Consider the following 27,217-nt stretch of genomic DNA (forward strand, 5'->3'; position numbering starts at 1 on the left):
AGGAATGTTAATCTGAGCCCTATAAAGGTCACGTGGTATAATTTAATGTTTTATAAAGGAACGTTACTCTGAAATGTTTCAAAAAGTATGGAGATGAAGAAACGTGAAGATAGTTTTTTTTCTAACTGTCTATTTTATGTATAATTATACGTTTATAATCACACAAGCTAAAATGAAATAATTTAAATAACTATTAACTGGTTTTGATTATTCTGGCCTATTCGTCAACTTTAATTACGTTGAGAATACATTTTAAAATATTTCATCACGACCATAGTAAACTAATATCTAAGCACATCTTCAGAGAAATGTTTAGGTTTTTCTTTACAAATGCATCAAGAAAGTAACAATTTTTATAAATAAACAGATTTACATTTTATTATAGTGTTAGAAGCTCGGTTAGAAATTACCATGGTGTTTGTTCCATTGAAAGCTTATTACAATCACTAACAAACAAAGATGCGGCCTTCTATTTAGTTTCAGCGCTTATTAGAAACGATGTAAATAGAATTTAAACATGATGACATTAAGTAGATAGTATTGTCAACCTTCTGATAACACAACGAATCCAAAGCAGGTAAGTGTATTGATCGTAGGCCTTGTTAGAAACTATGACATTAAACAGGTATTATTGTCAACCTTCTGATAACACAACGAATCTAAAGCAGGTAAGTGTATTGATCTTAGGCCTTGTTAGAAACTATGACATTAAATAGGTAGTACTGTGAACCTTCTGATAACACAACGAATCTAAAGCAGGTAAATGTATTGATCTTAGGACTTGTTAGAAACTATGACATAAAATAGGTAGTATTGTCAACCTTCTGATATCTGATAAACAGATTAACTACCAGGTTATTTACCATACAAAGATCCATTTAGAAGAAACACTGGATATAAAACTTTGTTTAGAGATGGACAACAAGTTTTAATAGACATGTTGACGTGAGTGAGCTGGTCACGTAAAGGTCTGATAAACACGATCACGTGTGGCGTTTACCACGTGATCTCCAAGTAATAATTTTCACGTAAAACTACACAATATTTGAGAAATGGGTGAGCTGAAAAGAATGTAACTATATGAATACACTTTCTTCAATCAAAGTGTAATACTGCATGTTCATTAAAACAGCAGTTGGCTTTAGGGTCAAATTTCTCTTACAGATTTTTGTTTTCATGTTCTTAATAACAGTTTGAAATAGCAGAACTTTCAAAACAAGTAAAACTTTAGGCCTGAGGTGATCCTGTGTTATGTGAAGTCACTATTTTCTTACTCACGACTAGTCTCATCATGCACGAATAAACGCACATCAAAATAAATATACAATAATTTAGACTACACAACTACACACCATAGATGTTATGACAGTTCCAACTATCACGGGTACATTTTTAATACTCTTATCTTCACAGAAAACTGTGTAAATTCCAAAATGAAGTCATAAACAAAACAATCAGAACTGTGAAGGAAGATATGTCTCCATTTCTATTATAGTCTTAATTTTTCGTCCATAAAGGGTAACAAAGCCCGTTACTAAATAACGTAATAAGCATGACGTGCTCCGTTTGCAATACAACGAGACAAAAGTTTTACACAGCTCAGAAATTGAATTTAGGCCCATAAAAATCATTCCGACTGTCTCATAATCACATTATGTAGGAAGCTTACAGTAATTACATTTCACAAGGTTCAGCAGCAGTAGTTATACATACAACAGTACAGTTTATAAAAAGTTACATATTCACTACTCCGGGCTAATGTTAATGAAAACTTACACTTGGTTATTAGTACATGTGATTAAAACTAAAGTGACATTTCTAACTATCACTGTTTTGGCTCTCTCAGCTCTCCTTGTACTTTTTTCACTTTCTCTCTTTCTGGGAAGAACAGAGTCGCTATAAAAGCTATAATGAAAAAAATGTTTTAGTTAATTATACAAATGTAAGTGCATATTAATATACAAATAATATAAATGGAAGTGTAGAAACTATTGTTTCACGAATAGAAAATCAGAGATGACAAGATGTAGCAAAAAAAAGTATATGGCTAGTCACCATAAATAGTACACAACCTGTATCAAAGAAACATACACGGAACTAATATCTGACTGACTATTGTACAAAGTGAACAGGACTGAAAGATATCACATACATACAGTGTGTGCGTGTGTCAAATTATTGTACGAGTCTACACAAAAATGCAAAATTAAGGAACTATGAAAAAGTAATGTATCACATGTACCAGGATTGTAATTAAATCAAATTTCTGTAAGATTTGTCATAAATGCAAAACATGGATGGTCTTTAAAAAAACACAAGACACTGAAACATATTTTAACAGAAGTGAAAAATATTCCTTCACCTATTTGTCTATGAAGTTTAATATAGTAAAGAATGTACTGAAGAGAAAAGAATGTCATAAAAAGTTGTTTCTTCCAGCCCTCTTCTTCAACCAGCCATCATGTTACACAGGTAGACAATGTCAATTCTTGAAAGAGACTAACCACAAAAATAAGCTTTTCAAATAACAATAAAAAACAAAGCACCACGAAATGGAAACACAAGATAAGTCATATAGGGGACTACTTCATCCTACAGACAAATTTTCACTGTTGAATAGTAGAGATCAAACTATTGCACTACAACACTGTATACTAAAATCAAACTACATTCCTTCTTCACAGCTGAAATGTCACTTCATGTTTCACAAATCTTTAAATTTTGTAACACAAATATAAAGATCTACTACATATTTACTCTATATACTATTGGTGGGGGAAGTATCGTGAAAAATTTAACAACAGGGTCTTGTGATTTTCTCATGTGGCCAATCTCAATTCTCCAATTCTAAACTCATTCACATTAAACTGAAACTTAATAAAAGCCTTAATTTAAAATGGTACCTCAACTAATAAGCTTTCTGTACATATTACAAAGTTCTTTTATTTATGACTCCTCATTCATTTTACAACCACTAGTTATACAATTAAGTAATAACAGAAACAAGTATTTCTAAAATGAACTAAGATGTAAAACAAACAAAACTCACAAGTATAATAAAACATCCTCTACAAAAGAGACTAAAGATACATCTCAGAGGAATCCAAAACATGTAACCTTCAAAGATAAAAGAGCTTTAAAACACATTCTAAATATATATTAAACTGAAATAAACATAGATGTTAAAATAATTATACGACAAACCCATTACACACATACCCAGCAGTCTAAAGACATCTCTCTTACCAAAGAGAAATGATTGAGGTGAGGAGATATATCTCTTAGGAAATGCAAAAGTCCCTGAATAAAAATCATATTTACCAAACTCACAGGAACATACCTCATTCCACACACACAACCAAAGTATGTAAACACACAAAGTATGTAAAAATCTAAACACACATTTACCAAACTCACAGGAGCATCCCTCATTCCACACACATAACCAAAATATCTAAACACACATTTACCAAACTCACAGGAGCATCCCTCATTCCACACACATAACAAAAGTATCTAAACACACATTTACTAAACTGAATGTATGCTTAGCCAAAATATATATGGAATGGAAGTCAGAAGATTTTCTACCAGCTTTTATACAATGTAAAGTCATAAGTGTTTTACTTTAAGCACCTGAAAGTCAGTATGTGTCTACACAACTACTAAGAATATTTGAGTCTACAAACTTAAGCTAACATTTTCATAACAAAGAAACATTAGGACAGCCAAGAATGTTCGAGTCTAAACATACAAGAAAAGACAAACAGATGACTAATAGAGTCTCTAGTGTTGACTAAAGTAATATTAGGAAATTTAGTGGTGTTTAATAAATGTTAAACACATTCCATGTGGCACATACAGATTAGTTAACATTACAGACTATTAGTTATGTTAGTTAACTTAGTTGTAGATGTTCATTTTTAAAACACATACGACAAAACAAATACATACGACTAAAACAGTCTCTAGGGTTGACTAAAGTAATGTTACCATTCTTAGTTGTACATGTTAATTGTTAAACACATACCAGACAAGACATACAGATGACTAATACAGTCTCTAGGGTTGACTAAAGTAAAGTTACTATTCTTAGTGGTACATGTTAATTGTTAAACACATACGACAAAACAAATACATACGACTAATACAGTCTCTAAAGTTGACTAAAGTAATGTTAGTAAACTTAGTTGCAGATGTTAAAAATTAAACACATACTAGACAAGACATACAGATGACTAATACGGTCTGTAGTGTTGACTAAAGTAATATTAGTATACTTACCTGTAAATGTTAAACATATACCATATAATATATACAGCCAACTAATTGCCATCCATATAAAGGTCCTTACCCATGGATGTTAAACACATTCCAACTAATTTTAATCATAATAAAAGGTCCTTACCCATGAAAGTAAGACTCGAAATAAAGCCAAAAGATCCAAACCACCCAAAACTGTCTTGAATAAACTGAATTGCTAATGCTCCCAAAACACAAGACATTGACTGAAGTAAAAACATAAATAACATTCACATATGTGAAGAAAAATACAAAATCAGATGCTGTATGAACCACAAGACAAAATAAAACTCAGGTAATCTAATATAATATAATACATCTCATACTTGAGAGACAGTAATACCAACATTACCCAAATGAAGGAATACAAAAAACAATTTGTACTAAATCTCAGTTTACAAACAAGTCAAACTAACTATCTATGTTCAAGAACAAAAACAAATTATCTGATTTTATAGTTCATTAAACAAACAAATTAGGTACCTAAACATCAAAACTACAGGAGTGGTAAATTAAATTATAGTATTATTATTTTAACAAAATTATAAACCATAAAATATGCCAATAACTACTTATAGAGTGTTTTGTAATAACAGATATTTAAACTATTACTACAGCATACTGATAATGTTGCTGATAACTGACACTGACATCAGTCAACTTCAAGGCAGGTATAGCAACAGCATATCAGAATGTTCTGAAGTTGTTCATAGATTCAAACGGATTTCTCTTCTGCCCATCATGAAGCATATCAGAATGTTATCATGGCAAGAATACATTATTGTCCAAAGTATCACAATAAGTAAATTAATATGTTAGTCATTAAGTTAAAATAGTCCTCAACTGTTACCAAAGTGTCAGATGGTAGGCTGAAATAGTCCTCAACTGTTACCAAAGTGTCGGATGGTAGGCTGAAATAGTCCTCAACTGTTACCAAAGTGTCGGATGGTAGGCTGAAATAGTCTTCAACTGTTACCAAAGTATCAGAAACTAAGTTAAAATACTCATCACCTATTACCAAAGTACCAGGTATTAAGTTGAAATTGTCATCAACTACTACCAAAGTTAAACTAGGCACAATGAACAACCCATCTTTACAGTTCATTTAGTAAATGTACTAATATTTCACGGTGTTTGTTGTATTACGGTACAGATCTTTTTCTGCATATAATTTATTGAGTTCAGATATGCTGGCTTACAGCCCTCAACCTTCACTAGGAAAGGTATGCAAATTTTAACACTAATTCAATTTGGATAAATCCATTTCTAACTGAAACTATTACATCAGTATTTCTGACAAATACAGTGAAAGAAGAATCAATAGGAAGATTTGATTGAGGTGTTTAAGATTGTAAAGGGAATTGATAATGTTGATGTATCATCTTTTTTCATATTTAACAGAACAGTAGACCTAGGGGACACTTGTATAAAATCTGGACAAGGTTGGAGTCATCTTCAGTTAAAACAGTTTTTAAGGTTGTTGGCTTTTGGAATGGATTGCCTTTGGATATTGTGAGAGTCAAGATGAACCAATACGACCCTTGCTGCCTCCAAATATTATGTTACATTAAATTAGTTCATAATGGTATCTTCCTTACTAACTTTCTTAAATTCAATAAAAATAATAATATAAAAAGAAAAAAAGTGAAACATGCACAATACTGTTTTCTGTATTCTGCAGATTACCGGTATGGGTAATAAAACTTTTATATAACGTACAGAATAATGTTTCGACCTTCTTAGGTCATCTTCAAGTTAACAACTGACTGTTGCTGGGCACATCTTAGCAATGACAGTGTAAATAAGTACACATACCCATTTACACTCATCCTTAAAACATGTGCCCAGCAAGTCAGTTGTAAACTCAATTTTTGTTAACTTGAAGATGACCTAAGAAAGTCGAAACGTTGTTCTGTACATTATATTAAAACTTAATACCCACACCAGTTGTCTTGAGAATATATTTTACTTCAAATGGGTTTCTCATCATCACAAAATACTGCTGTACTCACTGGAAAAATAAAAACAAAACCCACTGAGGTCCCAGAATGCTTTGCCCCATACACCTTGGCACATGCTGCAGGAATCAATACAAAGACTGCTGACATAACAAACTCGATTGCTAAAACCCAAACTGTAAACATTATCTTGTAGCCATATGGTGTAGCGTAGAAGGTTAACATAAATGCAGTTAGAAGAGCATTTACACTGGCCATACAATCCTGAAATGGAAACAACAAATAGTTATATTTTAATACATACTAGCTGAGCCAGAGAATTAAATAAGAGACTCCATCTCTTTGTTAAATTGTTACTTTTAAATTGAATTTATCTGTGAGTTAGTGGGTCACTAATAACACGTGAATAAACAAAATTACCATCCATATTATAATTCCATTAGTTTCTGTTTGGGTCCTCTGTATGGATGGGTCAGTTCTTTACACTGAGCATAACATTAGATATGTAAAGTTTACCATTGTTATTAACAAATGTTCAGACTACAAATGAACAAACATGGTGCAACTAGACAAAGGAAACTTGCCTGAAGTTAATCACTTCTACTACTACTCTTGTCACCACCTTAAATTTGACCTCAATTGTAGAAATTGATATTTTCTCAAATTTTTTTTTATTATGATACTTCAAACCTATACTATATTAAAGTTGTTTAATTTAAAGACAAATTACGTTTAATGAAAATTTCTCAGTATATTTAAAACTAAACAATATTTTCTAAACACCCAAAACTTCACTGAATTCAATCTAGCACCTGTGAAAATAAAAAAACATTTTCTAAGATAAATAGAAATATTAAGAAACAATCCTAAACAGTACGTTAATTAAGAGGGTGGTAAAAAACGCACAACGTACCTTGTAAGAGGTTTTGTCCAGTAGTAATCCCCATATAGGTTGGCTCACACTATTAGTAACACCAGTTAAGGCTGTCACAACTGACAAAAAGAAATCATCCTTAATATAGGTTTGTCCATATGCCTGAAACAAGAGTGACACAAACCATTTCTTCTTTATTAATGAAAAGCTTAAAAATAATATAATGGTAATTTTATACACACAAAAGTATGCTCTTTAATACACATTATACAAAACAAAGCACTAGTTATGACAGTTTGTCACAAAAACTCTTAAACATATAAATGTGCTATTAAAACATGACTAAAACCAGAGAATGTTTAGGTAAGTACAGAATATAAAAACAGACAATATAACAAAACAATACTCAGTTTTGTCTGTCCTGAAAATAGTTACATACTTTACTAACTAAATGCACGTGAACTTCATTTCAATGGGTGTAAGTGAAAGGGAAATACATTTTGTAGAAAACCATAATACAAACTTCACAGTTCACTAAAAGGCCTAACGTTAGGTCGTAGAATTACAGTACAAGCACATCTGTTAATAGTATGGTAAATTTTAGCCTTAACTAAACTATACCAAACAAGTTACAGTTAAGGGAGGTGATAAAACCTGTCCTTGTAATTAAAAGCCTGTTAGTCTTGCATCAGTTGTGGGAAGTGAGTTAAAACATTTTACAAAGTAATTTAACAAAATTTAGAACTTTATTAGATAAAAGTTATTTCATTAATGGAAAAATCTTACAAAAAGATACTGTATGTAAAAGAAGGTAAGGGTATTGATTTGGTGTATCTGGATTTTCAAAAAGCATTTGACAAGGAGCCATAAAATCAGCTTGTAAAAAAATCCTCTATAGGTTTGGGAGATAAGTTAAGAAACTGGATAGAAGAGTGGCTTGATGGAAGAAAGGAGAAAGTTGTTACAAATGGAGTTCAGTCAGAATGGATAAACATCACAAGTGGAGTACATCGGGTCTCAGTCTTGGGACCTTTGCTCTATTCAATTGACATCAATGACATAGATGAAGGAACAGTTAATAAATTATTTGCAAACTATAATAAGCAGTGTGATGTTGACAGTGGTAAGACAAATAGAATTTTAGATTGTACCTACAGAAATACTGAATACAAGTCTGAAGAAGTTATAATTTCATTGTATAGGTCACTGGTTAGGCCACATTTAGAATATAGTGTTCAGTCTTAGGTTCCTTACCTCAGAAAACACATTGAATTGTTGAAAAATGTTCAGAGAAGGGTTCCCAAAATGAAGGGGTTATCACATGAGGAGAAGCTGAAATATCTCATTGTATTTTCTTGAAGAATTTGGGAGGGGATCCGAGGGAGGCGTTTAAGACTGTAAAGGAACTGATAATGTTGCATTATCTTTCTACATATTGAACAGTGAGAACAGTATAACTAACACTAAGTATACAAAATTTGGCAGGTTAGGAGACATCTCCAACTAAGACATCTGGGTGGTTAGTCTTTGGAATGGTTTGCCTCCAGATGTTGTAGAGGCAGTACATATATAAATAAGTGTAAGAAAGGCTTCATAAGTATATGAATAAGGGCTAGCTTTACATTCTCTTAAGATAATTTAGTTAACGTATGGAACAGCTAAGACAAACAAAAATGTCCCATGTTGTCCTGAAACATTATATTATATTCATTAAGAGTAGCTTCTACTTGAAGATTTGACTATTATAAGACCTAAGACAAGTGCATTTTTTGGATCCCCAAAAAAAAGGTGGAATAATACAGAATCAAAAACACACATTTAATTACAATATAAAGCTATTAAAACTAAACTATGGTTATTTAAACAACATAGACATAACTTCACTATCTTAACAGATAATTTCAACATCAAAGACATAACCTTACTATCGGAGATGATGAGAAAACCCACTTGTAGAGAAAAATATGTATATAAAAATAGCTGGTATGGATAGAGAAAGCACCATATAGAAAAGTAAACAGCGTTTCAACCTTCTTCAATCATCATGAACCTGAAGATGACCAAAGAAGGTTGAAACGACATTCATTCCTCTACATAGTGCTTTCTCTACCCATACCAGATATTTTTACACATGTACAGCCTTACCATCTTAACTGGGCTATTTCAACAACAGCAGACGTAACCTTACTATCTTAACTGTTTACTAACATATTACCCGACAGTACATTACCCTGGTCATGGCTATCATGAACAGGATACTCTGTACTCTGATAAGATAATGCCATGGTAAACATGAGAATATTAAACTTTTGTTTTGAACAACAGACATAACCTTACTATCCTAACTCTGCTTATTTCAATAACTACAACAAGAGACATAACCTTACTATCCTAACTGTTTACTAACATATTCCCAGACATACTTTACCTTGATCATAGCTATCATAAACAGGATACTCTGGAAAGATAAAGCCATGGTGAACGTGAAAATATAAAACTCTTGTTTTAAACATTAACATAACTGAAAAATTGTCCTCTCCTGCATCTTTGTTTTCCTTGTTTTCAAGTTCTTTTCTTCCATCTGCACGACTTGCACTGTCCTTCATCTTCTCGCTTCCATCTGCACGACTTGCACTGTCCTTCATCTTCGCTTCCATCTTCCTGTATTACAATAATCTTTAACTTCTGCTCATTTTCCTCAACCTAAATTTGATTATGAATAAATATTTGGTTAAGACTAGAAATAAACAATCTGATAACAAAATTGTTTCTATTTAATCAGAGACAACGTTTTGCTTCACACCTACAGCATATTGCCTGAATGGTTAAGAAATTGATTGACCAGAATACCAAGATCCTTTACTTCCATAACAAACTTAATGTTATTCCCAGCAAATTTATAATTGAAATTATGATAACACATACATTACTTTGCATTTACTATCATTCAAAGCTATGTAACATTTTCCCAGCTCACTAACTAATGCAACTCCTTTTGTAAAGCAACATTACTCTCCTCCTTAGAGCCAGCAATATTTAAACCTAATTTTATCAACAACTTTAAATAATTCATTAACAATTATTTCATCTGTGTCATAGATGAAAATCAAAAAGAGCAAAGGTCCAACAATAAGCCGCAAGATATCCCACTTTTATAATAATTTTCTTCCATCCAGCTAGTTTGCTATTCAATTAACCAACTTATCACCTACACCTACAGAAAAGCCTTTATTCTAGAAGCATGGCTCTTTGATTGTGTTTTGAATCTTTGGTCAGATGGTTGTTAGCCAATGCCATGTTGTGTCCTAAAGTAAGACACTTTACCTACTTTTTAAAGTTTACCCAGCTGTATGAAATGTACACAGAGCTTCACCACCAATGGACTTGTATCTTCTCTAGAGAAATGGATCTCCATGTTCATTCCCACTAGAAACTGTAGTTCAGTTACACTGACACTATGTCTTGCAGAGATCTTACATTTTCACTCACTAACATTATGTGGCATTTGGTCAAATGCTTTCTGAAAATCCATATGAACCATATCTATACCTTTACCCTCATCTACACAAATAACCTATTCAAATAATATCAAAACATTTGTAAGACAAGATTGTCTTCTGGTAAACACACTTGTTCTAATTTTTTCTTAACAAGCTCAAAATTAATACCATTAACTTATTCAATCATTCCTCAAACAGTAGAATTTAATAATCATTACATACCAGCCTTCTTGTACCATTCCTCAAACAGTAGAATTTAATAATAATAATAATAATTAGATATTAACCTATAAAGTCTGTATAACTGCTAGTACCTTTAACACATTACACATTATTAGTTCTTGTATCACTGGTAGCAAATCATTTGTTCTGTCAGTTATTTACTTAATTTAAACAGACAATTAAATCAACTTCTCTTTAATTAAAAAAAAACAAATTGCTAATAGCTTCATTCCTCAAATTTAGACAAGATTAAATAACAAAACACCTGAGAAATGACTATAGAAAATTAAAGTTTTCATTATACAACTCATCGTAACAGACATTTAAAAATGATCCTATTAAAATAAAAACAGAAAAATTTTAAACAATATACTATATGATAGAATGTAGTCATTCTTATCCACTGAGGTTTCATATAACTTACATTAATGTCAGGATTTTTCTTAATGGGAGGGTTAACCAGGAAAATGCAGGCAACCAGCTGCAATACCAAGGAAATCCCTCCTAATAGAGGGAACGTGATGACAACTTGGTCTAACAGATCTGAATCTGTAAAGTACCTTAAAAAATAAACAATACAATCACAAAACAATGTACATTCTAAGAACTGAAAATTAATATATAAGAAATTATAGCAAACACACATCCCTTTAAAGACATGCTCACCTCCCTTTAAAACATGCATACTTACACAAGCTTATCCTTTAAAACAGTGTCTTTAAATATTTGTCCTTACTCAAATCACTCTTCATAAATACTTATTACAGTCATGATTTCCTAACATTTTATCACATCACTATTAAATTACTATTAATAACCAACCAAACCATTTCTAATTAATTTTATATTTAGTTCTGTAAATTGCATGTCAAAACTTCAATATTCTTACCAAGTACACATCAATTCATTTCACTTTTGTTTTTTCTATTTATCATAATTGTTAATCTTAATTAAACCTTTACTCTTGCCTTTGGTCTTTAAAATCTTTGAATACTAATACACAATTCTTCCTCTTGCTTATGTATCTATAGTTTACCCATATTTATCTGCAGGCAAATTCAGAGGATTAATGAACTCAGTTTGGATTGGGTTCAGAATTAATAGGGCAAGTCCAAATCCTGCAGATGACATTCCAACCACAAGGCCTTTCTTCTTAGTAAACTACTGTGTGTAGAAAGAAAATTTCTATGTGACATTAATGCACTCACACAGATATAACACAATATTAAACTAATACCTTCATTTTTACAGATACAAAGAGGGTTGAGTACATTATATTGAAATGTCATTAGATGTAGACTGATATTCTATGGTATACTGCAGACAGTATGATGCCACCAAAAACTTCATCACTCTCAGGAATGGTGTGTAATAGGTCTTTTTACTACAGAAGTGCTCATAAATTATAATATTCAAAATGGAATTGTAAAAAAATTAAATGAATCAACTTGGAGTATCAGGACTATCCAGAAAGTGATTTTCAAGTCCCATCCCACCCACTGTAAGTAAAGTATGACATCTTAAAAGTAGCAAAAGCTATCCATGAACTGTTTCTTATGACAATCAGATAACTAAAGCATCTGGAGAATGAAACAAACAGTCTTGTTACATCATAAGAAACATACTAATAAAGGTAATGGTAACAGTGACTTTGGATTTCTCTTTAATCATACTGTTGAAACAAGCACAAGAAACATTTGTCATTATACACAAGATGAATTAGAGAAAACAGGAAGGTTGCATTTAGAAATCACAGATTGCTTAACCAGATGGAGGAAAATGAAGTGTAAATGATTAGGTAAGACAAACTCCACATACATACATACATACATTACATATACACACATTTTTACATTTACAATTTATCTTCCAAACAATTTGGTATTTCAATGTTTTTCAAACAAAAATCTTATATTTTAATTTATATTTATTTTTCATGTTACAGTGACTAACAAAGGATTCATGTGATTTATTTTACAATTTGATTTGTTTAGTTAAAATTAATACTATAAAAATAAATAGAAACAATAAACTAATTTACCTGGACTGTTCAGGGAAATAGCTAGTACACCTCAACCCACACTCGTCTGTGTGTGTGTGTGTGTGTGTGTGTGTGTGTGTGTTTAGATGGGACAAGGGCTCACCTAGTCCAAGATAGGACTAGGTAGTTTTGAGGGTCAAGATAAACTGAATGAAAAAATGGTTAAGAGACAGAAGTTTAGCACAGATAATAAGTAGAAAATCAGTTATTAGGATAGGCGTAGTTACTATTATAATGCTAGAAATATAAAGGCTAGAGTTAAACCATGAGGAAGAAAGGCTGTTATTGTCTTTTGTCACCAATTAGTCAAGAAAACTACAAAAATAATGCTATTTCACCTTTATTGTTAACTTAAATTATTAGAAAGAATTAATACGATCGAAATTTGGCAACATCTGGGTGTAAGTAGTCATTGTTCTATTTACTTCTGTGTTTAGCTGGGGTATTTAAATTCTAATTTGTTTTCAGTTTTTACTAAAAGATCCAAGCAATATTCCACATCTTGAAGGATGGATAGATGGAAACAAGAATAAGTAAGATTATTACATTAATTCTGAGCTTGTTAAGACCATTAAGTCTCCAGATAATATTTTCTCTAGGGTTTTGAAGAACGTTATGAATTGATATTGTGAGTCACTCACTCATTGATGTTTATTTATTTATAAATCCTTGAATAATGGGCAGATACCAGAGGACTGGAAGTTAGCTTATGTAACTTCTCATTTCAAAGTGATGTTAAAAGTTGTCCCAGTAATTATATTTTTGCATCAGTTGTGAGAAAAGTTTTAGAAAGTCTGAGAAAAGATACTTTGTATATCATTTAATAAAATTTAGAATTTTATTGTATAGTTAAGGTGGTTTCACTTAAGGAAGTTTTTGCTTTACAAATCTTTTGACATTTTTTGAAAAGATCATTGTTTATGTAGATGAGAATAAGGGTATGAATTTGGTGCATCTGGATATTTGGAATACATTTCATAAAGTGTCACATAAAAGGTTTGTACAAATATTATCTGTTGTGGGGTAGAAGTAAGTTAATTGGATACAAAGCAGAGGGTTGTTGTAAATGGATTTCAGTCAAGCTGGATTAATTTCTCAAATGGGTGTACCTGAGGGCTCAGTCTTAAGACATTTGCTCTTTTTAACTTACATCAATGACATATATGAAAGAATGGACAACAAATTTTTGCAGATGTCAAGGTTTTAGATTTTGCTAGCTGTGAAGAGGATGCTGGTGATTTAAAGGATTTAAAACATTTAGTGAGTTTGGTAAATAAATGTCAGATGGGTTTTATTTATAATAGATGCAAGATAATCCACTTATTTAAAACTGAAAGGAATATTCCTTTTAATTGTAAATAACATTCTAAACAAGTGTCATTTTTAAATTATTTATAATGTATGGCATTATCATGGTGTGAATTATAATTTGATGGGAATAACCTTAACAGTGCCATGGAAGTAATCTTGGTATAATGGTTAATCAGTATCTTAAGTCATTCAGGCAGTGTGCTCTTCTTAAAGATGGGGTAGTCATTCAGGCAGTGTGCCCTTCTTAAAGATGGGGTAGTCATTCAGGCAGTGTGCCCTTCTTAAAGCTAGGGTAGTCATTCTGGCAGTGTGCTCTTCTTAAAGCTAGGGTAGTCATTCTGGCAGTGTGCTCTTCTTAAAGCTAGGGTAGTCACATTCAAGCAGTGTGCTCTTCTTAAAGCTAGGGTAATCATTCAAGCAGTGTGCTCTTCTTAAAGCTAGGGTAGTCATTCAGGCAGTGTGCTCTTCTTAAAGCTAGGGTAGTCATTCAGGCATTGCCATCTTCTTAAAGCTAGGGTAGTCATTCAGGCAGTGTGCCCTTCTTAAAGCTAGGGTAGTCATTATGGCATTGCCATCTTCTTAAAGCTAGGGTAGTCATTATGGCATTGCCATCTTCTTAAAGCTAGGGTAGTCATTCAGGCAGTGTGCCCTTCTTAAAGCTAGGGTAGTCATTCAGGCAGTGTGCCCTTCTTAAAGCTAGGGTAGTCATTATGGCATTGCCATCTTCTTAAAGCTAGGGTAATCATTCAAGCAGTGTGCTCTTCTTAAAGCTAGGGTAGTCATTCAGGCAGTGTGCTCTTCTTAAAGCTAGGGTAGTCATTATGGCATTGCCATCTTCTTAAAGCTAGGGTAGTCATTCTGGCAGTGCCCTCTTCTTAAAGCTAGGGTAGTCATTCAGGCAGTGTTCTCTTCTTACAGATAGGGTAAATAAGAGTAAGTTGAATGAACAGAAATATTAAATGCAATTTTAAAGATGTTATCTGATTCTACAAGTAACTAGTTAGTCCTCATTTGGAACTTTATGTTCAGTCTTAATTTAGGAAAGACATTGAATTGTTGAAAAGGGTTAATAGAATGGTACTTAGGATAGAGGTGGTTGCCACATGAGGAGAGGCTGAAGTCTTCAAAATTCTTTTTTTTTTTGTTGAAAAAATAAGAGTTGGGAATTTGTGATGTCTAAGATTAAGGTAATTGATAGTGTTTATACATCATTTGTTCATAAGTTAACAGTAGGACTAGGGGGACTCATATAGATTTTGGTAGCATAGGAGTCATCTTCAGCTAATAGTTTTATCTTTTTAACAGGATGGTTAGCTTTTTGATTGGGTTGCCATCAGATATTAGAGAAGCAGTGAATTTAAACGAGTTTAAGAAAGCTTTAACTGTGTGAAAGATAAGGATTGCTTCATGTTTTTCTTTTGTTAAGTTATGATAGTTTCGAGGATGTGACAGCTGAGATGGACCAATAGGTCTGTTGTTTCATAACACCATGTTATTATGTTATATGAATGTATGGATTGATTGGGCTTTTTGCTTCTATATTTATCAAGTTTCTTTATAAAGTTATGACACTGGGTGAAGTGCATTAGGCATGATATTTTTATGCATTTTTTGTTAAAAACCTATTGAATTGTGGCAAATTCACTTCTGACTATCTTTAGAAAGCCATGTGGATTGAGTTATATTGACCTTAATGATATTTCACAAAAATGTCTATGGATTTCAATGAACTGAGATGTGTCCTTTTGAAACTCATGGTAACTGGAATCTATTGAGCTTCCTTTTGTATAAATCTTTCAATTAGATTGTGATTTATTTTCTTTTAAAAAAGTTATATGGGTTTGGGTGTACTGACTTTACTTCTCCATAGAAAGGTACACACACACACATACACAGAAGTACATACCACTCGCAAACAAAACCCACAAATTAAGTGAAATTTCATATCTTCCTAGAAACAGAATTGATTACAATAGGTAAAAATGTTTTTACTTTTTCTTGTTCCTGGGCAGAAAGTGTTATTTCCCAATTGCTTATGGCTAAAGTAAATGGAAAAAACCTATTTTTCTTTTGTGACCTGGGTAATGAAATTTTCAAATTTACCCATTTTCCAAAACATTCCATGTGGATTCAGTGCTGAGTAGCTGATAGAATTTTCTTGAACTTACAAGAATTTTCAATAACTTTCTGAGATGTTGTAGAACTTTAAGAACCTTTTAGAATTTTCTAGAACTTTCCATAGTAATATATATCCAGGTGCTCACCACTCACCACTTCAGTTTAGTTCTAGCTGCCTAAGCAAACATATAGACCTATCCAAGGAGGCTTTACCAAGTTTCCCTGTTATCTTTGCCTTTGGGACAGCAGGGACACCACAACACACTACAACAGGAAGTACTGGCCTCAATGGAGCAAGTTCTCACCATTGCACATAAAATTGGGTCTTATGCAGCCTTCAAGTACCTTCAAAACCTCTTCCCTAAGCTGTCTGAGGCAAAGGTCAAAGCTAGTGTCTTCATTGGACCACAAATAAAAAGATCCTGGAGTGCACAGAATTCCCCAAGAAGCTTAGTAAGAAGGAAAATAAAGCTTGGGGCAGCTTTGTTGCAGTGGTGGTTCAGGGCTTTTTGGGCAATCACAAGGCCAAAACTTGTGGAACTGTTTGAGGTTCTGGTGAAGAACAACAAAATGGGCTGCAGAATGTTCCTGAAAGTCCATATCCTTGATGCCTATCTTGATAAATTCAAGGAGAACATGAGAGCATACTCAGAAAAGCAAGGTAAGCTCTTCCACCAAGATATACTGGGCTTTAAATGCCCTACCAAGGAGTGTATAATGAAAACATGATGGGAGACTATATTTGTGGGATTATAGTGAAAGTGATTTACATTACAGTTGCAAATCTCGAAAAACTACTCACTTGTAAATATTTTTGTTCATTTTTCTATAACTTTAGCATAAATACATGGAAATCTTGATTCATATGTTGTTTTATTCAGACCTTATGTGTATGAAAATGTGCAAATTTGCCCGTTTTAACAAAGAAAATAGGTTAATTTCTAGATTTCATTATCCACGTCATGAAAGCAAAGTTTGAAGGTAATAATGCCCATTTCCTGTACTTTTACAACATAAGCAATTGAGAAATAACACATACTATCCAGAAACAAAATTTGTGTTACATAGTGTTCTGTACATTTTCTCTTTCCTTTCATTTAGATTAGTGTAAAACGATACTAAAACAACAGTGCTATTCTCATCCATCCAATTAAGCTTTAATTAAACAGCAATATTAAAGCTAAATACTGATTATCTCACACTGATATGAAATGCTGCAGAGAAAAAATCAACCGAAAAAATAAATTTAATCAAGTAATCTGAGGAATGTCATTTTGAATGAATATAAAGCAGAAGCTACTGTCAACAAGTAATATCTAATATGTACATAAGAATCTTAAAGGGACAACATTATGGATACTGGAACACTTTACAGCAGTCTTGCTGTAATATATTTAACAAAGATGTATGTTAGAAGTTATGTACTCAGTTCTTACTGTGTTAAAACAAGTAAGTACGCAGAACCCCTGTACTTCAAAATATGCCCCAGTTTCACCCTTGCATTCTCTCCACTGTAAAGATACCTGAATTTGTGTATAATTTCATAAGTATAGAAACTGGTGCTAAAGAGATCAGTCACAAAATTAACCACTCTCTGCATCTGGCTGCCAGTACAGAGATCAGTCACAGAATTGGCCACTACTTTTGATAGCTAGAATCTATTAATCATTACTTCCTTGGAACTTTCTTCTACATACAAGTTTAGTGCTTGTTAGATGTAACTTGTAGCTTTCTCTACATGGATGTTACTCTGACACAGTGTTCATTACTGTACAGCATAAATTAATCTACACTCAAAACATCATGATCCTTTTACACTGTTCACTACTACACAGTGGAAGTCTCGTATTATTGGGTAATCTACACAAAAAGCATCACAGTGCTATTACACTATAATCATCCCTGTAAAGTAAAGATTAGATGCAACTGGGAAACCTACACCTAAATTACTATCTTCCAATTACTCTGTGACCATTAATAAAAATAGTATAGATCATTTATCATTGAGCCACCTATACCTAAAACATTGGAGGTGAGCTGGCACCGACTGTTACTGTAAAGAAGAGTTAATATACACCCAAAACAGCATGATCCATTATATTGTGAACATTTGTTATCACTATAAATAAGTATTATTAAATAACTTACACCTATAACATGAAAAATCGCTTAATCTGTGGTCACTAATATATAGTAGAACTAATATGGAATTAGTATTAAACATACATTCGCTTTTTCAGACACGTTCGTAGAAGTTGGTACCAAACCTACATTCGCTTTTCCAGACGCGCTCGAAGAAGTTGGTGCTAAGCCTACATTTGCTTTTTCAGGCGCGCTCGTATAAGTTGGTGCTAAGCCAACATTCTGTTGGTAAAATCTGCGAAATGGCTAGTAATAAAATTTTCTACTTTTAACCTGTCAAAACAAGTCATGCTAAACAATAATTATTTGACCTTTGATTTATTTCTAAAAGCATCTCCACATACTATACTTTAGAAAACAGGAAAATGTGGTGGTTTGAGATTTTTAATCACAAGTATAACACTGGACTTGGAACAAAAAACTTATATACAGGTATTGCTGAAATACTTATGTAATCTACACACAAAAATTTACCACTTTTACAATCTAGCGTAAAGAAAATATAGTTTTCAAAACACAGATAGTAATTGCATATTTAAGTTCACTTTTCTTGCTCAAATTTTAAACTGATCAAAACAGACAATGAAGAGAACACAACTGCACTCACCGTATCACATATCAGCTGATAAAATACACTTAAGCAGAATACTTCTTAACTACTATAAGTTGTTTAAGCCTATTACTTGAATACTCTCTCAATGTATTAAGTTACCTTTTCATTAAAACTCCATTAAACGACACTAAAAAATATTAATGGGTAGATATCAATTTATTATATGATAGTTAACCCTAACGTTATTAATAACAGCAATTCCATACTAATGCTGATACTATTACTAACGCTAAGTTCCCACCAATTAATTACGTTACATTCGAAACTAATATCATTAATGAGGAATCCTCACCTACGGTATTAAAGATTCAACACTCAAACTAGTATTAAAGGCAAGTCCGAACCAATGAACTATGTCATACTCAACATATCAAACAACTTGATTGTTGAATTGTGGTAAAAAATACGTGCGTTGGGTTCTCTTATACAATAGATTTCCGATTTGTTGGTCATACATTCAAAAATAAAGAAACAACAACTTATTTTTCAAAGAATATATATTAAAACTAGTTAAATGGATGTCCAACAAATTATTTACATAACAGATTTCATACGCATATCATAAACACCACATATGTAGTTCTTTTCTAGTTGTCAAAAGTCTACATAGGCTTAGTCAATTACTTTGGAATTTCAACTGACAAGCCAAACTACCTTTATTTCTATCCCTGCAGAATCCCGTGTAAAATTATCTTACAGTAATAACGCGAGCTACCACAGTTGTATACTGTTCTTCCTATGATCGTCTGGTCCTCCTACTTCAGGTATCGTCTCTTCCTTTCGTCAAGGTGTACTCGGGCTGATTCAAATGCTCTATAATTCGCTACACTACACTTCTTGTATCATTTAAAATTATTAGTTTGACTCCGACATATCAATAGTTAGGCCTTTCGCTCCTACGGTAGTTAGCTTTACGTTAACTTTTCTCAGGCCTAGTTTCTACTTCCGTGCCTTTACTTTCTCGTCTGTTGTCTCTTCCCGATAGTCTCACTAATTATATATCTACAACTTAATCGTCTGCCCCTCTTCTACAAATTTCTATATCCTCGACATCAATAAGTTTCACGCGACATCCCACAACCTCAACACCAATGAACTATAAACAGTGAGTTTTGTAAATAAAATCGTCAATGTTTACTTTAAACTTTGCTCTTAATTATCTTATGATAATCTAAACAATCATGAAATATTAACTCAAAATAAACCAAAATAATACCTACACTAAACAATCTTTTATATCATAACACGACACTAACACTTACTAACGCGAAAAAACAAGGGGTCCATGCCAATGTATTATATGATATTTAACATTAACACTATTACTAATACAAGTTCCACTGAGTTTAACTTAAATAAATGATAATATTGGCCTTAACATTACATCTAATAGGAACAGATATAGATAACACGTAGGTCACATGCTTACAAATCTTATGTTGAACTTTGAGCCTACCTAAATAGAATACTTCCAAAAAGGCACGCCCACCGCAGTCCTAGTCGGTCACCAAGTCGTCCCCCTATAGGCATAAAAAGTCCTCGACCAAGAATGGTAGCAGCATTAATCCAGGGAGATATACTATAGTTGACACGTTTATCTATTCTTTCACGGAGATACGAGGTGATGTACATGTTCATGTTAATGAATGTTAACAAATGACCAGTGGTGAACTGAATGAGGAAGCCACAGAATGACACCAGGATTCCACGGAAATTCAAGTTCTTTTTGTCCACTGAGTTGCTAGATAAAGACAACAAAATTCGTCATTCATGATGACAATAGTTCTAGCATAGAACAACTAAATATTGTGAACACTAACAAAATTATTTAAATGTATCCTAAAATTGGTTGAAATCTAATTCGTTATATCAATAACATTTACCCTTCCCCCACCTTTTAAACCCGATCATTTCAAAAACATCGTAGCTAAGAGAAATTATAATGTTCTACGCCACATATTTCGATTTAGACGTTTGTATTGTTGTTTAGCCAGGAGGAGGTTTGACGTAGCAAGAGGTGCGTGATTAAATGACGAAAAACTTTTGAAAATTTTAAAAAATACTTTAACCAGTTTAAAACAAACCTAGACTAGAGAAAAACTGTCGACTTAGTGAATTAGTGTTAATTAACAAATAATTAGAGCATGATTTAGTAAGTTTCCTTGTTGCTTTTTGCTTCTTTCTTTTAGAGCAAAGCATATTGTGCTGTCTACTATGTCTACCGTGGGAGGATAGAATCCCGAAGTTTAGCGTTGAAAGGCCTTAGACTTACCCCTGTCCAACTAGGGAACTTTTGTTGCTGTAAGCCAGTTAGTTTCAGCTGCAGCTTGAGTTTCTACTTGTGCAAATTCCATTAGAATAGAAATTAGTAACTGGAGTTTGTATTTAGAGTTTAACTAAGAAGCGAAGCTTATTTTTACTTAAAGTTTCTTGAGGTAAATGATATATTAACGGACTTCCAACGCTAAAATCCAGGACCATTCCTCATCGCGTACATACTTGTTTGAAGGTAGTCCATTACGTGGCTTGCGTTAAAACTCACACAAACCAACAGTTAAGTAAACCTATAACCTGAAAAAATAAAAATATTATCATTATGTTTATTTTATTTAAGAAACCAAAATAACCCAATATATACACGAAAGTTTTATGCACAGAGAAAAGTATCCTCATTGTTGGGGAAAGCAATAACAATTCCAGGAAAAAAGTTGCTAGTTGATGCATTAATTAGAAGTTATAATAATATATATTCAGCACATAAAAATAAAGGAGATAGACATAGAATCAATGTTAGCACAGCTTCACTCACGACATTTTACTAAACACAGATATTTGAACACTTTTGCCACACCAGTTGGTGAATGATTTCCATACAAGTAATCTAACTAGTTGGCTTTTTGTTAAATTCTTTAATTTGGTTTTACGAAATCAGTTGCTTATGAGAAGTCTATTTAAAACATTGTCTGGTGAAGCATCTGTAACAATACATCACAATGGGACACTAGTGGTATGCGAACATTGGCTGATGGAGTACGTATATCGCATTACAAGACACATACACAGTATGAAACAGAGATCACATGACCAAACTGTTCAGCAGATTAAGGATACCCCAGATGTTTGTTTAAAGCATGGCTGCTTTGTTCAGTTAGATTCTTTTGTTTGTTGGCGTTCGGTACTTATTTCTAATCTAATTTTGTATAGATTTACCGTGGTTTTCCCAAGTTGCAGTGGTAGTAAATACTGCATGGTTTTTTACTATGTTCGAAGAAACTGCTTCCATCTTCCCATCCTGTTTCTCCGATGTACAATTCTGTGGAATGTTCTACTTGATTTTTATTCAGTAATGATTTTCATTTAGTGTCAAATTTTTGAATTAACTTCAAGTCAACAGGAATTATGTTTAATGACAAGTTTCTTCAAGTGTTGGTTATTTTTGAAATTACTTCAAGATGAATGGTACAGCGAAATTGTGTTCTTGTATCAGTGTCAATTTTGTGTGCAAGTTTAGGCACTTCAACAGTAGTTGGAGTGAATGAAGGGGTTTATTATACAGTTCACTTCTTCATCTGTGTAGCCGATTTAGCAAAGTCTTGAAACTGTGTTTATAAGGTTTCGCAGTATAACGATGTTTGTTTGGATTCATAGGCGGAGGTCCTTGGGATGTAGAAACCTACGTGACTTGAAAGGTCTGGAAGAAACAGGATATTAAAAGAACAAAACCAAACATTAAAATAAGATAAAAATTACAGAAAAATAAAAGATAAATTTATATAAAATTGAAAGTTTAAAATTAGGTAAGAGATGTGAATTTAAAAAAAAAACGCAAAAACAAAAGGCGTTATATTTAAAAAGTAAGAACAGACTTTTACTCATAAGTCAAGGCACATTAGTAAAAAGTATATTTAGACTTCTCCAAACATACTCCTCAATGTTTTGACATTCTAGAAGTATCTCCCCTATTAACAGTTAAATACAAGGCTACCTACCACAAGAGAACTTACGAAGTTAGATGAACTATGTATTTAACAAGAGTATTTACATATAAATATAAATACGATCTTCGAAATTTTTGTAAATTTACGTGTGTGTGAAGTAACTGTTTTGAGTGAAAGACTTTATATACAAACTCAATGAATTCGCAAAACTGGAAATTTATTCTGGAACATCACTACAAAAAAGTACGCGAGATATAGCATTTTCATGAAGGGAAAACGTGGACTCGGTGGAACTTGACCCTCCTGGTCAGCGGAAGATAGCCATTACAAACCCAAATTACAAAATAATTCAATGCACCTGTTTTACACCCACCCCAAAACTATACATACAATTGCATAATTAAGTGTACGCTATCACTCTAACGAAACAAAGAAAGCTGTTCTCCTATTACTTAAACACCATCTGACAGTACCGATATGACAGTCACACTGTTTACAATTACCAGAAATAAGTTTTAGACAACGCTTTATTCGTCCTTTTCCTTTTTATTACCAAGTCGTACCAGCCACAAGTAAGTCCACATGTAGTTTTACGACCAAGTCGTACCAGCCATAAGCAAGTCTACATGTAGTTTTATGACCAAGTCGTACCAGCCATAAGCAAGTCTACATGTAGTTTTATGACCAAGTCGTACCAGCCATAAGCAAGTGCACATGTAGTTTTATGACCAAGTCGTATTAGCTATAAGTAAGTCTATATGTAGTTTTACTTTCAGTTTTTCTAATACTGGCTCTGGTACCAAACACTATTTTTTACGCGTGTCCTTCTTTGTAAAATCTATTCATGATACATTTCTTTGTTATTCACTTTGGCTAATAATTCGTTCTTGCACACTACTTTCCAAACTTTGGTAAAAGCCTTACAATGCAAAGACTAAAGTGCCAACTTGTAGCAAATACTTTATATATCCTGGTGGGAGTGAAGTGTTTTGACTTGTTATAAACAATCTAACACGTTACACAGAAAACGTAGTCAGGATATATGTTAGCTTCGGTTGGATTTGCTTCTTACACTCTGCGTCAAAACTGCTGTTAAAGCCTTTTCGATTTTTCCCTATTGTGACATTACTTATGGCGCATGTTTCACCACTCTGTTTCATTTTAATTACACGCATTTACAGCTGCACCTACCAATTCCGTTTGATTACACGCATTTACAGCTGCACCTACCAATTCCGTTTAACTACACGCATTTACAGCTGCACCTACCAATTCCGTTTAACTACACGCATTTACAGCTGCACCTACCAATTCCGTTTAACTACACGCATTTACAGCCGCGACTACCAATTCCGTTTAACTACACGCATTTACAGCCGCACCTACCAATTCCGTTTAACTACACGCATTTACAGCCGCGACTACCAATTCCGTTTAACTACACGCATTTACAGCCGCACCTACCAATTCCGTTTAACTACACGCATTTACAGCCGCGCCTACCAATTCCGTTTAATTACACGCATTTACAGTTGTACGTACCAATTCCGTTTAATTACACGCATTTACAGTTGTACGTACCAATTCCGTTTAATTACACGCATTTACAGTTGTATGTACTAATTGTTTAATTACATGTATTTACAGTTGTATGTACTAATTCTGCAAATTTCATCTCAATAAATATTTAATCAATTTTTAGTTAATTATGTTTGCCATAATGCAACAGTTCAATCCTTTCTGTTCTCAATTTATTTACTATAAACAAGACAACGAATCAGAGCGCCCAACGCACTGCGTTAGGTATAGTATACATTGGCCATGACGAAGGCGAAAGAAATGTTACGTTTATATAGTCAGTCTCTTCGTGTTCTGATACTACATTTCAGCAGAAAAAAAATGGCGAAACCTAGTGTCTTTAGCACCAGCAAAAATTGTTCAAAACGTAAGTGAAAGAAATATAACCTTTTATTATTTTCCTATAACGGAATACATCTGTGAGAGATCACATGTCCTACTGAACCAGAAAAACAAAAAATCGATAAACAGCAGACCTAGCTTGCTACCCTGAAGGTCTTCTCGTCCAAACAACCGAGCGTTTCTTGAACACCATTGTTACCTAGTTTCAACAGTGACATTATGTATTTCAAAAGTTTCAGTCTTATAACACTTCATCAACATTATACTAATTGTATTTAACCGGCGTTGTTAGGTTTTATAAAGACCGTGATTCTTCACGATGTGTCTTAATTGTTTGTGATACATGTGAACAATATAACAGACAGCACACAATCGACTTGTACTAAAATAATTTACCTGAAACTGCTCCAAAACGACTGCAGTAATAATAATAAAAAAACGTTTTCCTTTCTTCGAATAAAACTTTCAAAAAAAGGTTTAGGAGCCGACAATATCCTATCAACAAATAGAGAGAGCAAACGTTTGTTTTTTTAATTTTAGCTCTTTCGTGGGGTTGTTGAACCTCGTTTTAACAAAGAACATTTTAGAACGCGGTTTTGCTTATTTTTCCAACAGCTGACTGATATCTTTTCTGGATTCCCACTTAAACGCATGAACTAGTGCTGGCTGTCATTTCACTTTCATGTACTTGATCGATATTGCAACAGTAACTCAAGGCTTAACAGAAGTACATTTTTCACAGTTTTTCAAGTGGTTAGTCAAGTGTTAATTCTTTACATCGAATCTTGTCTTTTTATCATGTCAATGATGTTCTGTTTTTATTTATATTAACACAGCCTTGTATTTCTTTGTGTGTCAATAGTCTTAGTATTTTTAATATTCACACAGAATCTTTTCCTTTTTATACTGTCAATAAAATGTTAGTTTTTGTCTTCACACTAAGCCTTGTCTTTTCTATTCTGTCAGTAGTCTTCATATTTATTTATCTTCACAAAGAATCTCACTTTTCTTTATAAGTCAATGTACGTATTACTCAAATACACTGATCTGCGAGCCTCAAGTCATTGATACTATCAGATAACTCGATACCTTGGAATACCAGATCACTAAACAAAGTGCTCTGGTAAAAAACTTACTAAAATTTTGTTTTTTTTATGTTTTAAAACAAACCTTCTCAACAAAGACAATATAAATACCAGATAACTTTTACATTAAAATTAAAATGCTTTCTGTATTTTTAAACACTATTCTTAAATAAACTAGCATTTACTATTACTTTGCTGAAATCTCGTTCACAAATTCATTCGTATACAAACAAAGGAATTAATTACAGAAAGCAAAATATAAATAATGATTAATGTTATACAGAATTTCTGTTAAAGTTTAAACCTTTAGTATATATGGAAGTAATAATACTATTACTTCTCTTTGACACAAAACTGATTAATAAATCAGTGTTTCTTAATATAATATATTACTACCAATATCCGAGTGTCTACTTGCTAAGCTAAATTTCAAAAATCAATATTATAGAGAATTCTTATTGGTTTTTCAAAAAAAAATTCTCAGGAAAATTTATCTGGATGTAATAAAATTCTTCTCTCTAATGCAACTTGATTCGCCACGAATAAGGATGAAATTAAGAAAAAAATTCATATGAACAGGTTCAGTACTTTGTTTGAAAAAAAAAAAACGGAATATATTTTAACATTTGATACACGTGGCTGCATAATTACAGGGAAATAATAAAAACAAATGTTGGTTTAAATTTCCGAATTCTATTTTAAAAGAATGTTCTCCTAAGAGTCAACGAAAGCATCACATATTTTGGAATACGCACAATAAATACACTTCAACAACTGTTAAATAAGTGCGGGTAGAGTCATGAAATTGGTTTAGATATTCTGATATCAAGCGCCTAAACAAAAGGAGATGATCTGATTTAAAAATTAAAGTAAGTTGTTTTTACGTATAATACCACACCCAATCCAAATGTAATATCTTATCATGATTACATAACATACTAATAAACAACATGCCAACAAATGGAAACGTTTACAACTAGCTGCTGCACCATACATTATAAAGAGAATGTGCGCAAGGCGCGAATGTTTAATTTAGTAATGATATTAGGCTTAGCCTTTTCATAATAATAATAAAGTCGTTTTACCATTACGAATCGTAAAAATAATTATTTTATTTGTTAATACTAATAATGTAACTTCGCGTTTACGTTTCATCTTCATTGATGTACAAAATGACAAAAAAAAAAAGCTGT

The 27,217-nt window shown here is 32.7% G+C and overlaps 1 protein-coding gene across 3 annotated transcripts; it reads right to left on the reverse strand.

Annotated features, from left to right (window-relative positions):
* Positions 1-1,350: 1,350 nt before the first annotated feature.
* On the reverse strand, positions 1,351-22,537 carry LOC143224675 (uncharacterized). Of its 3 annotated transcripts, XM_076452833.1 has the most exons (8): positions 22,292-22,537; positions 20,538-20,822; positions 11,893-12,020; positions 11,281-11,416; positions 7,174-7,296; positions 6,315-6,524; positions 4,409-4,508; positions 1,351-1,905 (listed from the first exon to the last, which is right to left on the reverse strand). In XM_076452833.1, exons 3-8 carry the CDS (start codon positions 11,985-11,987, stop codon positions 1,826-1,828), a joined length of 744 nt encoding a protein of 247 aa, XP_076308948.1. In that variant the 5' UTR covers positions 11,988-12,020; positions 20,538-20,822; positions 22,292-22,537; the 3' UTR covers positions 1,351-1,825. The 3 variants fall into 3 exon arrangements, with proteins under 3 accessions (XP_076308948.1, XP_076308949.1, XP_076308951.1); XM_076452834.1 differs by lacking the exons at positions 11,893-12,020; positions 20,538-20,822; positions 22,292-22,537 and adding an exon at positions 9,657-9,837 and having other exon boundaries at positions 11,281-11,400; XM_076452836.1 differs by lacking the exons at positions 11,281-11,416; positions 11,893-12,020; positions 20,538-20,822; positions 22,292-22,537 and adding an exon at positions 9,563-9,625.
* Between the last annotated feature and the right edge of the window lie 4,680 nt (positions 22,538-27,217).

The sequence above is a fragment of the Tachypleus tridentatus genome, chromosome 9 (genome assembly GCF_004210375.1).
Source record: "Tachypleus tridentatus isolate NWPU-2018 chromosome 9, ASM421037v1, whole genome shotgun sequence".
Lineage (NCBI taxonomy): Eukaryota > Metazoa > Arthropoda > Merostomata > Xiphosura > Limulidae > Tachypleus > Tachypleus tridentatus.